Source organism: Palaemon carinicauda, chromosome 25 (genome assembly GCF_036898095.1).
Source record: "Palaemon carinicauda isolate YSFRI2023 chromosome 25, ASM3689809v2, whole genome shotgun sequence".
Lineage (NCBI taxonomy): Eukaryota > Metazoa > Arthropoda > Malacostraca > Decapoda > Palaemonidae > Palaemon > Palaemon carinicauda.
The window spans coordinates 24,357,393-24,371,632 of NC_090749.1; the positions used below are offsets into that span (position 1 = coordinate 24,357,393).

A 14,240-nucleotide genomic window follows, 5' to 3' on the forward strand; every position below is an offset into this window, starting at 1 on the left:
GCACAAACACTGGTATACATGTACAGATACAGACATAGATTTACACATAAATTATTTTTTACACATGACTAACATGTATATATACATATATATACATACATATATATACATATATATATACATATACACATATATATACACATACACACATACATATACATAAATGTACATGCATATACACACATACACATATACATATATATACATATATACGCATACACATACATATACATACATATGCACATATACATATACATACAGGTGCACACATACACACACACACGCACATATATATATATATATATATATATATATATATATATATATATATATATATATATATATATATATATATATATACATACACTTACATATATATATATATATATATATATATATATATATATATATATATATATATATATATATATATATATATATATATATATATATATATATATATATATATATATATATATATACATACAACACACATACATACATACATGCATATATATATATATATATATATATATATATATATATATATATATATATATATATATATATATATATATGTAAATATCACCCACGAATGGCATTTAATACCGATTTCTATCTTGGGAATATATATCCACTTAGAATTCATTTTATGGTAACAGCTTCTGGCCGGGTGGGGATTCGAACCACCACCTATACAGCTGGAAACCATGCTGACAGGGACCCTACTGACTGAGCTATCAAGAGAGACTAGAAGTTTATGACAAGTCCCCCTACATATTCCTGTCGAATTCAGGAATCTGTTCATGGACTTGAAATAAACCCATCTCCACCATGATAGCTGAATCGTGAGTTTGCAACATGTGGTGATTTTAATTAACATATATCACAAGCACACGTGATTTTAATTAATGTAAATTTCACCCACGAAAATGTATTTAATACCGAATTCTATCTTGGGAATATATATCCACTTGGAATTCATTTTATGGTAACAGCTTCTGGCCGGGTGGGGATTCGAACCACCACCTGTACAGCTGGAAACCATGCTGACAGGGACCCTACTGACTGAGCTTAAAATCACGTGTGCTTGTGATATATATATATATATATATATATATATATATATATATATATATATATATATATATATATATATATATATATATATATATATATATATATATATATATATATATATATATACAACATTATTACCATAAACATATATTAACGTATACTGTATATCAATACTTATATCTAACATAACACTATATAGTGCCAATGTACTTATGCATACTATATAAGATAATTGTACCCTTTAATGAATGGTAGCTTAGGTTTAAATATTTGTTTCACAGCGGCGTTAATTATTCACAATACATTCAGTTCTACATTAAGTGGCTAAAGTTTTTTTTATATAGCTTACAAATCTCTTTACAAATAAAGAACAGCAAAAAAAGACTTTTTTCGGTAATGAAAATACAACACACAAAATTTACTTGTACTGACTTATTGTAATTCTTTTAAAGAAATTCCTTAACTACCCCTCGGGACGCACCACTGCTCGCCTCCTGTCTGAAAAGTTCGTCTGGCCAGGGATAAAAAAGGACGCCCGGAAATGGGCGAAGACATGCATCAACTGCCAATCAAGCAAAATTAACAGTCACACAGGATTTGGGATAGGTGATTTTCCCCAACCGAAAAGACGTTTCGGTCACATACACATCGACGTCGTGGAATTGTTGCCGCCTTCAGGATCTGCTCTCTACCTGCTGACAATCATCGATTGCTCCACAAGGTAGTTGGAAGCCTCGCCGATGACCGAAGTTACGACCCAAGCATGCTCCGAAGCCCTTTTGTCAAGCTGGGTGAGCAGATTTGGCGTTCCTGACGATATCACGACAGACAGAGGCCCTACTTCCCTGTCGGAGATATGGCTCGCTCTGGCAAACCTGATGGGAATGACTCTAAACAGCACCACGGTATATAACCCCGCAGCAAACGGCATGGTCGAACGAACTCATCGCGCCCTCAAAGAGTCCCTGATGGTGAGCTGCACCGACGCGGACTGGAAATCACGACTCCCTTGGGTACTCCTCGGCCTTCGCACCGCCCCTCGCGCAGATGGGGAGCCATCGCCCGCCGAAAAGGTTTAAGGAGAGGCGCTCGCAGTCCCCAGCGAATTCTTTCCCACATCAACCGACGACACGCAGCTGGATTATCTTAGAGACATTGACAGGAAATTCAGGCCATGCCTTAAAACTTACCAGGAGAGTACTAAGCATTTCAAGCCAAAGAACCTGGATGACTGCGGGTATGTTTTCATCCGTGTCGACGCTCATCGACAGCCGTTAACCAGACTTTTTCGAGGCCCCTACCAAGTAATCAAAAAAACGATGAAAGCCTTCCTTCTCAACATGCATGGCCAAGAAGACTGGGTCTCAATAGACCGCGTGAAACCAGCATTTCTCGAAGGGAGCGACACTGCCTCCGCGGGACCTGGCTGATCCAGAGTGCCACCTGAAAACAAGGCGCCTAATGAGAAGAAAAGCAACAAATGACGACACGAGGTAGCGATCCATAAGCCGACCGCTGACGCACCCCTCCGTTCAAGAACAAGACGCCAGAAATGATACGAAGATTAGTCTCATCAGCCCTATATACTGCCTGATGTCTTGGGGGCGGGGGTGAAGTACTTGTAAGGACACCACTTCCTCCGTCGTCCAGCAATTTCAGCGAATTCTCTATTTTATTTAAATTTTCCTTTCGCCACACTGTGGGTAACTGTATATATTTATTCCGCTCCCTCAGAGCTACAATTTCATGTATTTATTATTTCATTACCTATTTCTATTGACTTGTAATTCAAGTATTTGTACGTATGTAAAACCACACATATTTTGGCGGTTATTTCAAGCCGAATTGGCTCCTGCGCGCGTGCTACTTTTCCGTCCGCACCCTGAATTATATTCCCACGTATGTTTGAATAAACTGTCAGTTGTCGTTGGTGAAGCTTGTCTCACTGTCCTTACAAGGATGATAAAATATCTTTCCATCTGACCAAAAATCGTCAGGAATTTGCGTAATATTGAGAGTTTACTGAGATTGGAGGAAGCCTTTCCTGCTCCATCAGTAATTAATAAGTAAAGAAACTGAATGATATAATACAAACGGTGTCACAAATCAATATATCTGCGTATATATTTATATATCAGCCTTGTATTATATTAATGTAGAAGGATTTTGTGTCATCATAAGCTACTTGTTAAGGTTTGAGAGGTATGCTAACACACATAAGTGGGACAGGTCAACGTGGGCCTCTTCTCTTAGTGCTCTTTTGACAGGGAATGCCCTTCTAGTCTATGGTCGGCTCTGTGACGATGATGCAAAGGACTATGAAATTTTGAAGAAAGCGCTCTTCAGAAGATACGACCTTACTGAGGAAGGCTTACGTAAAAAGTTCCGGAACAAGCCCCCAGAAGAAGGAGAGAGCCCTGCACAGTTCATTGTCAAGCTCAAGAACTTCCTCAAGAAGTGGATAGAACAAGCTGGTGCTTATGAGACTTTTGCTGAGCTCCAACAGCTGGTGATCAAGGAACAGTTCATCAATGCTGTGTCAAATGCACTGGAAGTTCATTTGAAGGAAAAAGTCCCTACTAATCTGGATGACCTGGCAAAGGCAGCAGAGCAGTACCTCACAGCTCATGGAACTGAGCTCTATAAGGAGGCCAAGGTAGCTAAAAAGCCTATGTATCGACCACCTAAGCAGACAGGACTAAGTGCTTTTGAAAATCCTTGGCATGGGCCCAATGAGCAAGTCAAAGGGACTTCAGCTAGAGATGTAAGGTGCTACAAGTGCAACCAGCTCGGCCACATAGCATCGAAGTGTCACCTCTCAGATCAGTCAAGGGGTCCTAGAAATGACAAGAAGTGTATGTTCTGTGATAAATTTGGTCATGATCTCCCTGAATGTAGGAAATTGAAGACCATCAAAACTACTTATTTGGATGTTGAGAAAAGTGTTGAAGAGGCACAGACACTAGTGGCACAAGTCTCGTCCTTCTGTTCAATCAGTGCCCCTCCTCCAGAAAGGGATGTAGCAAAGATAGATGCTTGCATCAAGGAAGGAAAGCTTTTCCTTGAGATTGCAGTCCCTTGTATGAATGCTTGTGTTCCAAGCAATGAAGACTCTATGCCAGTGACAAAGGGTCGAGTAGGATCCCACATTGTTCGGGTGTTGCGTGACTCTGGATGTAGTAGTGTGGTTACCAAACAAAAGTTTGTTGATCCTGATCTTTACACTGGAACCTTAGTGCTGGTCAGGCTTGCTGACAACTCCTTCCGGAGAGCTCCAATGGCTAAAATCCACATCAACACTCCATACCTGATTGGAGAAGTGGATGCAGTTTGTCTTCCTGACGCCCCTTATGATCTTCTAATTGGAAACGTCCCATGTGCAAGACCAGCTGAAGACCCTGGCCCAGCGTGGCAGGACACCTGTGACCAGGAGACCTGTGCAGTGGCAACAAGGGCACAAGCAATGCGAGAGGGTAAGAAGCCCTCTCCACTGGTAGTGCCAGGCAAGTAATCCGGTTTGAAACCAGGAAACAGTTATTGTACAGGACATTTGTTCATCCAGACATCAACCATGGGAATCCAGTCTCCCAAGTTATGGTTCCTAAACCACTGAGAACACAAGTCCTGACATTAGCTCATGAATCTACCTTAGGGGGGCACCTGTGTGCTAAGAAGACAAAGGAGAAGATCCTCAGAGAGTTTTACTGGCCTGGAATGGGTGCAGATATAACGAGGTTCAGCAGATCTTGTGACATCTGCCAGAAGACAATCAGCAAAGGTAGGGTGACAAAAGTACCTCTTGAGAAACTGCCAATCATTGATACTCCATTCAAGAGGGTATCTGTGGATATAATTGGTAAGATACACCCACCATCTGAGAAGGGACACCAGTTTATCCTCACTATGATGGACCATGCCAGTAGGTATCCTGATGCAGTGCCCTTGAAGAACATTGACTCTGAATCAGTTGCAGAAGCTTTGGTAGATATGTTTAGCAGGGTAGGGGTGCCTGAAGAAATATTAAGTGGTCTTGGAACACAGTTTACCTCTGACTGCATGAAGGAAGTAGCTAGACTCCTCAGCATGCGACAACTTACAACTACTCCATACCATCCAATGTGTAATGGATTGGTGGAAAAGTTCAATGGAACTCTAAAGCAAATGCTGAAAAAGTTATGTCAAGAGAAGCCTAATCAGTGGTACCAGTATATAAATGCTGTGTTGTTTGCTTACAGAGAAGTTCCTCAAGAGTCAACAGGATTCTCCCCCTTTGAGATACTATATGGAAGATCTGTAAGAGGGCCAATGCAGATTTTGAGGGAACTATGGACTAAAGACATTGAAGAGCCAGAAGTCAAGTGTAGCTATCAATATGTCTTTGAGCTCAGGAAAAAAATGGAAGAGACCATGAAACTAGCAAATGAAGCACTGAAGTTGGCACAAGGGCGATACAAACATTACTATGATAGGAGATGCAGGCCTCGAAGTCCTCAGGTAGGCGATCAAGTACTGATTCTACTCCCTACGGACAGCAATAAGCTACTCATGCAGTGGAAGGGCCCGTTTAATGTAGAGAATATAGTGGGCAAGAATGATTATGGTATAAACATGGAAAAGTTAGAACTTTTCATATCAACATGTTGAAGAAGTATCTTCAAAGAGCAAAAGATGTCATCTTAGATACAGCGTGTGCTGTGTTTGACAATGTTAGCAACTCAAGTATAGACATCCATGAGGATGAAGAGTTACTGGAGATATCACCAACCTCTGGATCAGAAACAATAAAGGATATTATGTTTGGCTTAAACCTTGACCTGCATCAGGAACGTCAAATCAAAGAACTTGTGCGGGAGTATGAAGATATCTTTACGGACATCCCTGGAACGTCAAACAAAGGTGAGCATAAAATAGAACTTACATCGCATGAACCCGTGAGGGGTAAGCCATACCCGCTACCATATGGTGTCAGAGCGTCCCTTAGGGAAGAGATAAAAGATATGCTAGACATGGGTATCATCCAGGAGTCTGCATCACCTTATGCTTCGCCAGTGGTGATGGTAAAGAAATCTGATGGGTCAAATAGAGTATGTATAGACTTTGGAAAACTTAATCGTATTACTATATTTGATCCAGAACCAATGGTTACAGCAGATGATGTTTTTGCCAGGTTATCAGAAAGCAATTTCTTTACAAAGATTGATTTCACCAAGGGCTACTGGCAGATCAAGGTTCGATCAGAAGATGCCCCAAAGACAGCTTTTGTTACTCCTGATGGCCAATATGAATTTCTTAAGATGCCTTTTGGCATGGTTAATGCAGGAGCCACATACGTCAAGTGTATGCGAACACTTCTTAAAGGTCTCGATAATGTGGAAAGCTATATAGATAACTTACTGGTACACACAAAGTCATGGTCTGAGCATTTAGAAACCTTGCAAGAGTTATTTCAGTGTATTAGAAATGCAAATCTCACAGTTAGGCCAAGCAAGTGTATTTTAGCTTCAGAAACAGTGCAATTCCAGGGGCATGAAATCCATGGAGGCACTTTGAGTCTTCAGGAAACCAACATTAGTAAAATTCAATCAGCCCCACAACCAAAGACTAAGAAGGAGGTAAGATCGTTTTTAGGACTTACGGGATTTTATCGTGCTTATGTCCCAAACTATGCAACCATTGCTGCTCCGCTATCTGACATGACAAAGAAGGGGAAAAGCAATGTTGTACAGTGGCAGGAGCCTCAAGAGAAAGCATACAACAGTCTGAAGTCTATACTGGTTAATAAACCTGTCCTGCGCCTTCCAGACCTAAACAGAAGATTCATCTTGAGAACAGATGCTTCGGAAGTGGGACTAGGGGCAGTGTTACTTCAGGAATATGAGGATGGTTTGTTCCCCGTGAGTTTCGCCAGCCGGAAACTGTTGGACAGGGAGCAAAGATACAGCACTATGGAGAAAGAGTGTTTGGCTATTGTGTGGGCTCTGCAGAAATTCAAAATGTATTTGTATGGTGTTGACTTCACGTTACAAACGGATCATCAACCGCTGGCATTTTTGAACAGTTCGAAGTTTACAAATGACAGAATAATGAGATGGGCAATGTTCTTGCAAAATCATCGATTCAGAGTAGAAGCAATAAAAGGTAGTTCAAACGTTGGAGCTGATTTTCTAAGCAGAGTAGTGGGATAATTCTTGTCACAATACCGGGTTGACTTTTTGACGAGATAATGGGGATAAATTGAATTATAATGTTGGCAGTATAAATTTAAAAATTTATACTTAAAAGGGGGGGCCTGTGTCACAAATCAATATATCTGCATATATATTTATATATCAGCCCTCTATTGCATTGATGTATAAGGATTTTCGCATATCATCACAAGCATCTTATTTTTGTTTATTATTATAATTACTGTTTATATACGGTCTTATTCTACAGTTTATTTCTGCGTATATATTTATATATCAGCCCTGTATTATATTGGTGTATAATGATTTTTTAATATTATCATATGCATTCTATTTAGTTTGTTATAATTACTGTTTATGAACGGTCTTATTCTATCATTTTTCCTCTTAAAGTAGTTGAACTGTTATTTACTGAAAATAATGAGTGTAAAACTTGTGTGATTGTTCTATTGTTACTAGCTAACGCAAGTTTCTTTATTTTAATTCATAATATATACATTAAGTCCTCAACAACAGATGTCGCCCTGCTATTCATGGATACATATTTATTTTTATATATTTGGCGCTTTTACGGAGTCTTTGGCAACGAGCCGAGGCGACATCCAAACCTTTGTTTTGTGGGGAAGGGACAACTGGTGGTGCTTCTAACGCACGTGTTATAAAGGGATTTCTCTCTCTATTAGTTTAAGACTGGAAGTGCGAGAGGATTATTATTATATTTTGAACTATTATATTACTCAATAAGTTTTGCTCAATAGAGCGTTTTTGGGCAGTGTATGTTGCAGTTTGTGGCTTTATATTGAAGTGTTAATAAAGGCTATACGAGAATAGCGAAATTAAGCAGAATAGTCTTATTTTATTTTCACACCTGCCAATTATTGAACCTGAGTTGTGACAAGGTGGTTAAAAAGGAAAAAAAATAATGAAGAAAACTTAGTGCTATTTTCATTGACATTGCCTTAAATTCTATCAAAATTTAAGTTTGATCAAGAAATATTGATAAAAAAATCTATGCATTTTAAAAAAATTTGAAAAATTAAGATCTTTTGTTAGAGTTTGAATTCAGCGCCAAATTTTAGAGTGAAAATAACGACCTTGACGAAGACTATTGACATTCAAAATAACTATATATATTTCAAAATAATAAGTACAGCTTAGCTATCTGCCAGACTTAACGAATCAATATAATATTAGGATTATATAGAAAACGAACGAATTTCAATAGAGTAATTAGAAACTTAGTCTGATTACCTAATTTACAACTATCATTTGTACTTTTATTTTTTTGTATATAAAATATATTTTAATCAAAATTTAATGAAAAATATGAATTATTGAACAAAACATGTAAAAATGTCTTAAATTCCTTTAGTCATTTGTAAAAGTATTAAATCTTGAAGGTATTTGAAAAAAACATGTCTGGTAACTTATGAAACCGAAGAATATTCTTCTTTTACCTAATTCGTTAATGAAAACACCTTTACAATTTCTCTTTTTTACACTTCAATAAGATCAATCTTAATGTTTAATGAATGATAAAAATGGAAATATCTTGTTTCATACTACCTCCTTAAAAAAAAAAAAATTCTTATTTAATATATCTGGGTCACTAATGCTAGGTTGACTTCCTGTGAGCTATCAGACAAAATTCTCCCACCATCACCAATCCGCAGTTGGCCAGCGTGATGATGAAAACTGCCCAAACTCTAGACATGAATAAGGGCATGTCTGAGGCCTGTGACCTGCAGTTCAGTAGAAATGGCTGCATTATATATATATATATATATATATATATATATATATATATATATATATATATATATATATATATATATATATATATATATATATATATATATATATATATATCAATACTGGGTCTTTAGAATTAAGGTTTAGTGAAAGATTGAGAAATCAAATCAGACAATGGCTAAGTTAAGTAAAATTTGGAAATGGAATTGGCCTGAAATTGCATATCAAAATCAGACTATATACCAGTTTAGTGAGATCGGTGTTACTGTAAGGACATGAGTCATGGTATGACAATGAAACAATTTCCAATAGATTTAGTAGATTTGAGAACAAAGCTTCAAAAGGATATTAGGAGTTAAATGGAAGGACAGGATTAGAAATAAAACTATAAGAGAGATTACCCGAGTGCCATATGTGGATAAGATCATGGTGAGGGGTAGATGGAGATGGTTTGGGCATGCTCTTCGCACTCTCAAGAGAGATTAGTTCACCAGACTTTTAACTGGACTCCACAAGGCAATAGAAGAGTTGGAAGACCTAAACCTACATGGCTGAAGACTATGAAGCGTGAAGTAGGAGACGATGAATGGAGAAGCATTGATTTAAAAGTTCAAGATAGAGACAACTGGCAAAATCTAACTGAGGTCCTTTGCATCAATAGGTGTAGGAGGAGGTAATGATGAGGATATATACGTACAAGCTATACACACACAAACACACACACACACGCATGCACACATGTATATATATATATATATATATATATATATATATATATATATATATATATATATATATATATATATTATTTTTCCTTGTTTCCTTTCCTCTATGGACTATTTTTCCCGTTGGTGCCCCTGGGCTTATATCACCCTGCTTTTCATACTAGGGTTGTATCTTGGCAAGTAATTATAATAATAATAATTATGAATATATATATATATATATATATATATATATATATATATATATATATATATATATATATATACTTATTTCCTACTGTTATCTCTACAATAAAGGGGTCGTTTGCCTGACAGGATCCATATATCTAATATCATCAGGCATAGTATTAATCTGAAAGAAATTCTGTCTTCGATTCTTGTACGCCACTGAGATATTGTTGCTGTTTCATATGTGTATTTGTATGCGAGTGCGTGTCTGTCTGTCTGTCTGTCTGTCTTTGTATCTGTATGTTTGTGTTTTCCAAAGCTTTGTTGAAATGGAATTCTCCTTATGCAGAGACGAGACAATTACCAACAGTCTGACGAATGAGTGTGTCTCCACTCAATCAACTCTGAGTTCTCTCCCTTCCATTCCACTTCAAGTTTTAATGAACAGACGGGGACACAGAAAGGAGAAGGTTTGTGTGTAAAACCATTTGAACAGGAATTTATTGTCCTGAGTTACATAACTAAAGGAGTAATTAGGTTGATAAAGTATAAGTAGGATAAGGAAAGATCGAATCAAAAGAACCCTTGAATACTATTTAATACTTTAAATGTGATTCTCGTTATCATAAGGAAGGAAGCTCATTTGACACCGTTGGTTATTTTCTCTCCATCATTCGAAGACAGAAGATAAAAAGACACATTAATCAAGATATGTAGTTGATACTCGAAGGAAAAGACATAATCATCTCTCGCGAAGGTTTATAGCGAGAGGGAAAACATACATATCCTCTCTTATATGTTTAAAGGCCGCTCATGAATGGCAAAGACAAGGAACAATGACAATGCCCTAGCGAGTAGGACAATGCCCTGGAGACTGACCTTATATACATATGAATAGCGCCCAAATTGAGACCCTTTCTACTCAAGCTAGGACCAGGGAGGTCCAGGCAATGGCTACTGATGACTCAGCAGGTAGACCTATATACTCTCCCGAAACACCCCATCCTTAGCTCACAATGATGGGGACTTTGCAGACAATTCAAGAAACTACCGAGTTTAAGCAGGTCTCAAATCCCAGTCCAGCAGATCGCTAGGCAGAGACGTTTCCAATAGCACAACTGTCCTCAGAGTCTGAATAAGCCTTTATGGATCCCATACTTTACCTCTGAGGCCACATAGTTGTGCAGTGTAAGTAAGTTTTCCAAAGACTAACGGAAAGTGGAATCATGTAACATTCCTTACCTTTATTTATGGACAACTGTTTTGAAGTGAAACTACTCATAGTGATGATGCCAATTAACTAATTTCTTTCTTTGTTTCAGGTTTTCAATGATATGGAGGATACTCAGTGTCTCCATTTGGAGTAAGAGAATAAAATTCTTTTATGTTATGTAATTTTTCGGAAATTTAATCCCGAATATTTATTTTATTTATCGTCTGAGGTTCCCTGATAATATACTCGTTTGGAGAAATACTCTGTAGTCAGTCTTCTACAATATGATTTTATTGGTCAAAATTATAGAAAATCTTCTCATCCATTTATTAAATCATGGGAAATAAGGCGACTGAAATTCTATATATTTAGAAGGGATAAAACAGTTTTTATGAATTTAAAAAAAAAAGTGGGACTAATTCTAAAATATATTGGAGCATTTGTTAAATACATTTTCTTTGACTTTTAATGTGTTTTATACAAAACTTTCATTGTTGCCTTGATGTGAGGTCACTTTTGATTAACGCCGAGGAAGCCTCTCATACAAAATATCCAAATCCTTCTTACAGTCCTGAGTGTGAGCCTCGCAACCCCATCCCCTCAACGAAGTAATGGAAAAAGACACTCGGTAATCAAGCACCACGTAATACAGAGTATGATCCCTGATCTCTCTCTCTCTCTCTCTCTAAAACCTATACATACGTACATACATATGGTACCCTCTTTTCCGAGTTAATATTCATAGCGTCAAAAATAGTAACTTTTTGGCAACGAAAGTGTCTCGGTATTATTGGTATATCTTTATTTAAAAAGAGAACCAGTCCCAGGAACAGAATTTATTCGAAGCGTAAACCTAAATAGAAGTCTATTGGTGTGAACTGGGAAATTCTTCTTGGCAAAGAGGTTTGCAATTGAATTTCCCCTCCCCAACTGGATTGACCTTCAAACAGTTCGATCCGTTTGTTCTTGAAGTCCAGATGTCCCTCGAAGGAAAGTCAGGCTTATTTCCTCTGGTTTCTTCAGACATGTCATTGTTATTTTTCCACCATAGCATTATATAAAAGAAAACGTATAAGAAATCTTCGAAATTTATATTTAAGAGTTTATTTTCCATAGGAAAACAAATAGATAGCCATATCACTACCACCTGTAGCTCTTAGGAAGCCTCTTAGGAAACATGATGCATATTATGGCATAACGCGTTTCACCAGAGATCATCCCAATACAAAAAATCCAGTCTATATGTCTGTTCTATTTGTATTAGATAAAATATCTGACCACTTACCTTTATGTTGTTGACTTCTGCTGTGTTAATTTCTTTATTCCTTTTAACAAAAACATAAAATTTCTATGTTTTAATCACATCAATTTTACTTTTGTTATCTTTAAAAACAGTGTTGACATTGAATGTTTATATTTCCGGCTGTTGCTAATAGTTATACTGTAGGTGTTCAGGAATGTTGTGTTGATTGTTGTTTATACTTTCATTTCTTTAAAGCATTCCTCTTACATTGTTTCACCCTTTTAAGATTATTGTAGTTTTTATGTTCCATTATCTTCAATCGCTCAATTCTTCTGTGATTTGCGGATTTTTCTATTCAAACGAACGTAAAATCATATACATTTGTTGGTTCTAACACCCCACAGTACCAGAGATGTTATTTTCTCGTTAGGGTTATGGTGGTCTATTGAAAATGTCCCAGCCTGGTGATCTACCGGACTTGGGTTTGAGTCCCGCTCAAAGTTGATAATTTTGTGTAGTGTCTGCAACCTCACCATCATTGTGAACTAAGGATGGGTGCTTTGGGGGAGCCTGCTGAGTCCTTAGCAGCCATTGCCTAGCTCTCCCTGGTCCCAGCTTGGCTAGAGAGGGGACTGGGGCACTGATCATAATGTATATATGGTCAATCTCAAGGTCATTGTTATGCTAGCAAGGGCAATGTCACTGTCCCTTGTCTCTGCCATTCATGATTGGCCTTTAAACCCTAAACTTATCAAAGTAGAAATCGTTAATGTCGTTGGCATCAGGAGAGGCTAACCTCACTAACGAGTCTACAACCCTTTAACGGGTGTCCCTCTTCCTTATATCCATTGCATCAGCTTTCTAGAGAAACATTTTGAAAGTAGCATCACTTACTGATATTCGTCTTTCAGTGTGAACGATGCTATGTCTTATATGATATATTGATGCTGACATTTACACACAGATATTATCATGTGTGTTTTATACAACAAGTTGCGATGCAAATATTGAAATGGGTTTATAATTCCAAAAGACATAATTCCAGGAATACTTGTTTTGTCTCTATAACTAAACAAGAGCCATACTTATTTTATTCACGACAAATATCCCATACACAAACATATTTACATCTGCAATGAAGGCTGGATTCAGAGAGAGAGAGTCACAATGGCAGACGTTGATACTTCTTGTAATGAGAACTGGATAGTCTTCCTCTTGCCTTCTTGAATTCAATCTTGATTTTTATTGTTTTCGTTTTGCAATTTATTCTTTGAATGTTCCTACCGGGTGGGAAGAGAGAACGCAAGGAAGGTAATGATATAGTAAGAAACTCACACACACACACACACACACACACACACACACACAGAAAGAGAGAGAGAGAGATGATTTTAACTAAACCCTAAGATCAATTATTAAGATTGAATATCCTGAAAGTGACTTAATAAACAGAACATGTTATAATCGTATTATTGCTCCTTTCAGTGATCGAATTGACAATTAGTGTCAATATTTGATTGATATTCATTACAAATCAAATGAATTATCAAACATACAGTGAGTACCAAATTATAAATTAAAGGAATTGTACGATGGAGAATAACCATCTTTTGCTTTTATTTATTACTATACAAGGTCATTTCATAAATTTTAGTTTATAATTAAATCTTCTTTTTAGTTCATTAGAATCGTTTCATCTCCTTCAATAATTATCTTTTTGAACTAGAAAAGAGAGGCTACAGTAAAAGAATGTATTCTATCTGCACAGAGGATGAGGTTGCAACCCCCACCAACACACCTTCATTGCCGTTTCCTACAATAAAAAAATGATTTAGTCATCAACATTTATTTCTGTTTACTGTATTTCCTTCAGA

General features: G+C 37.1%; 1 protein-coding gene across 1 annotated transcript in view; it reads left to right on the forward strand.

Moving 5' to 3' along the window:
• The window catches only part of LOC137618938 (uncharacterized), a 15,552-nt gene that overhangs the window by 589 nt on the left and 723 nt on the right, over positions 1–14,240 (forward strand). Inside the window, exons 2-4 of the mRNA XM_068349142.1 lie at positions 3,262–4,553; positions 4,643–5,373; positions 5,904–6,963. Coding sequence (XP_068205243.1) covers positions 3,262–4,553; positions 4,643–5,373; positions 5,904–6,963 — 3,083 coding nt within the window. The remainder of the gene's footprint in view (positions 1–3,261; positions 4,554–4,642; positions 5,374–5,903; positions 6,964–14,240) is intronic.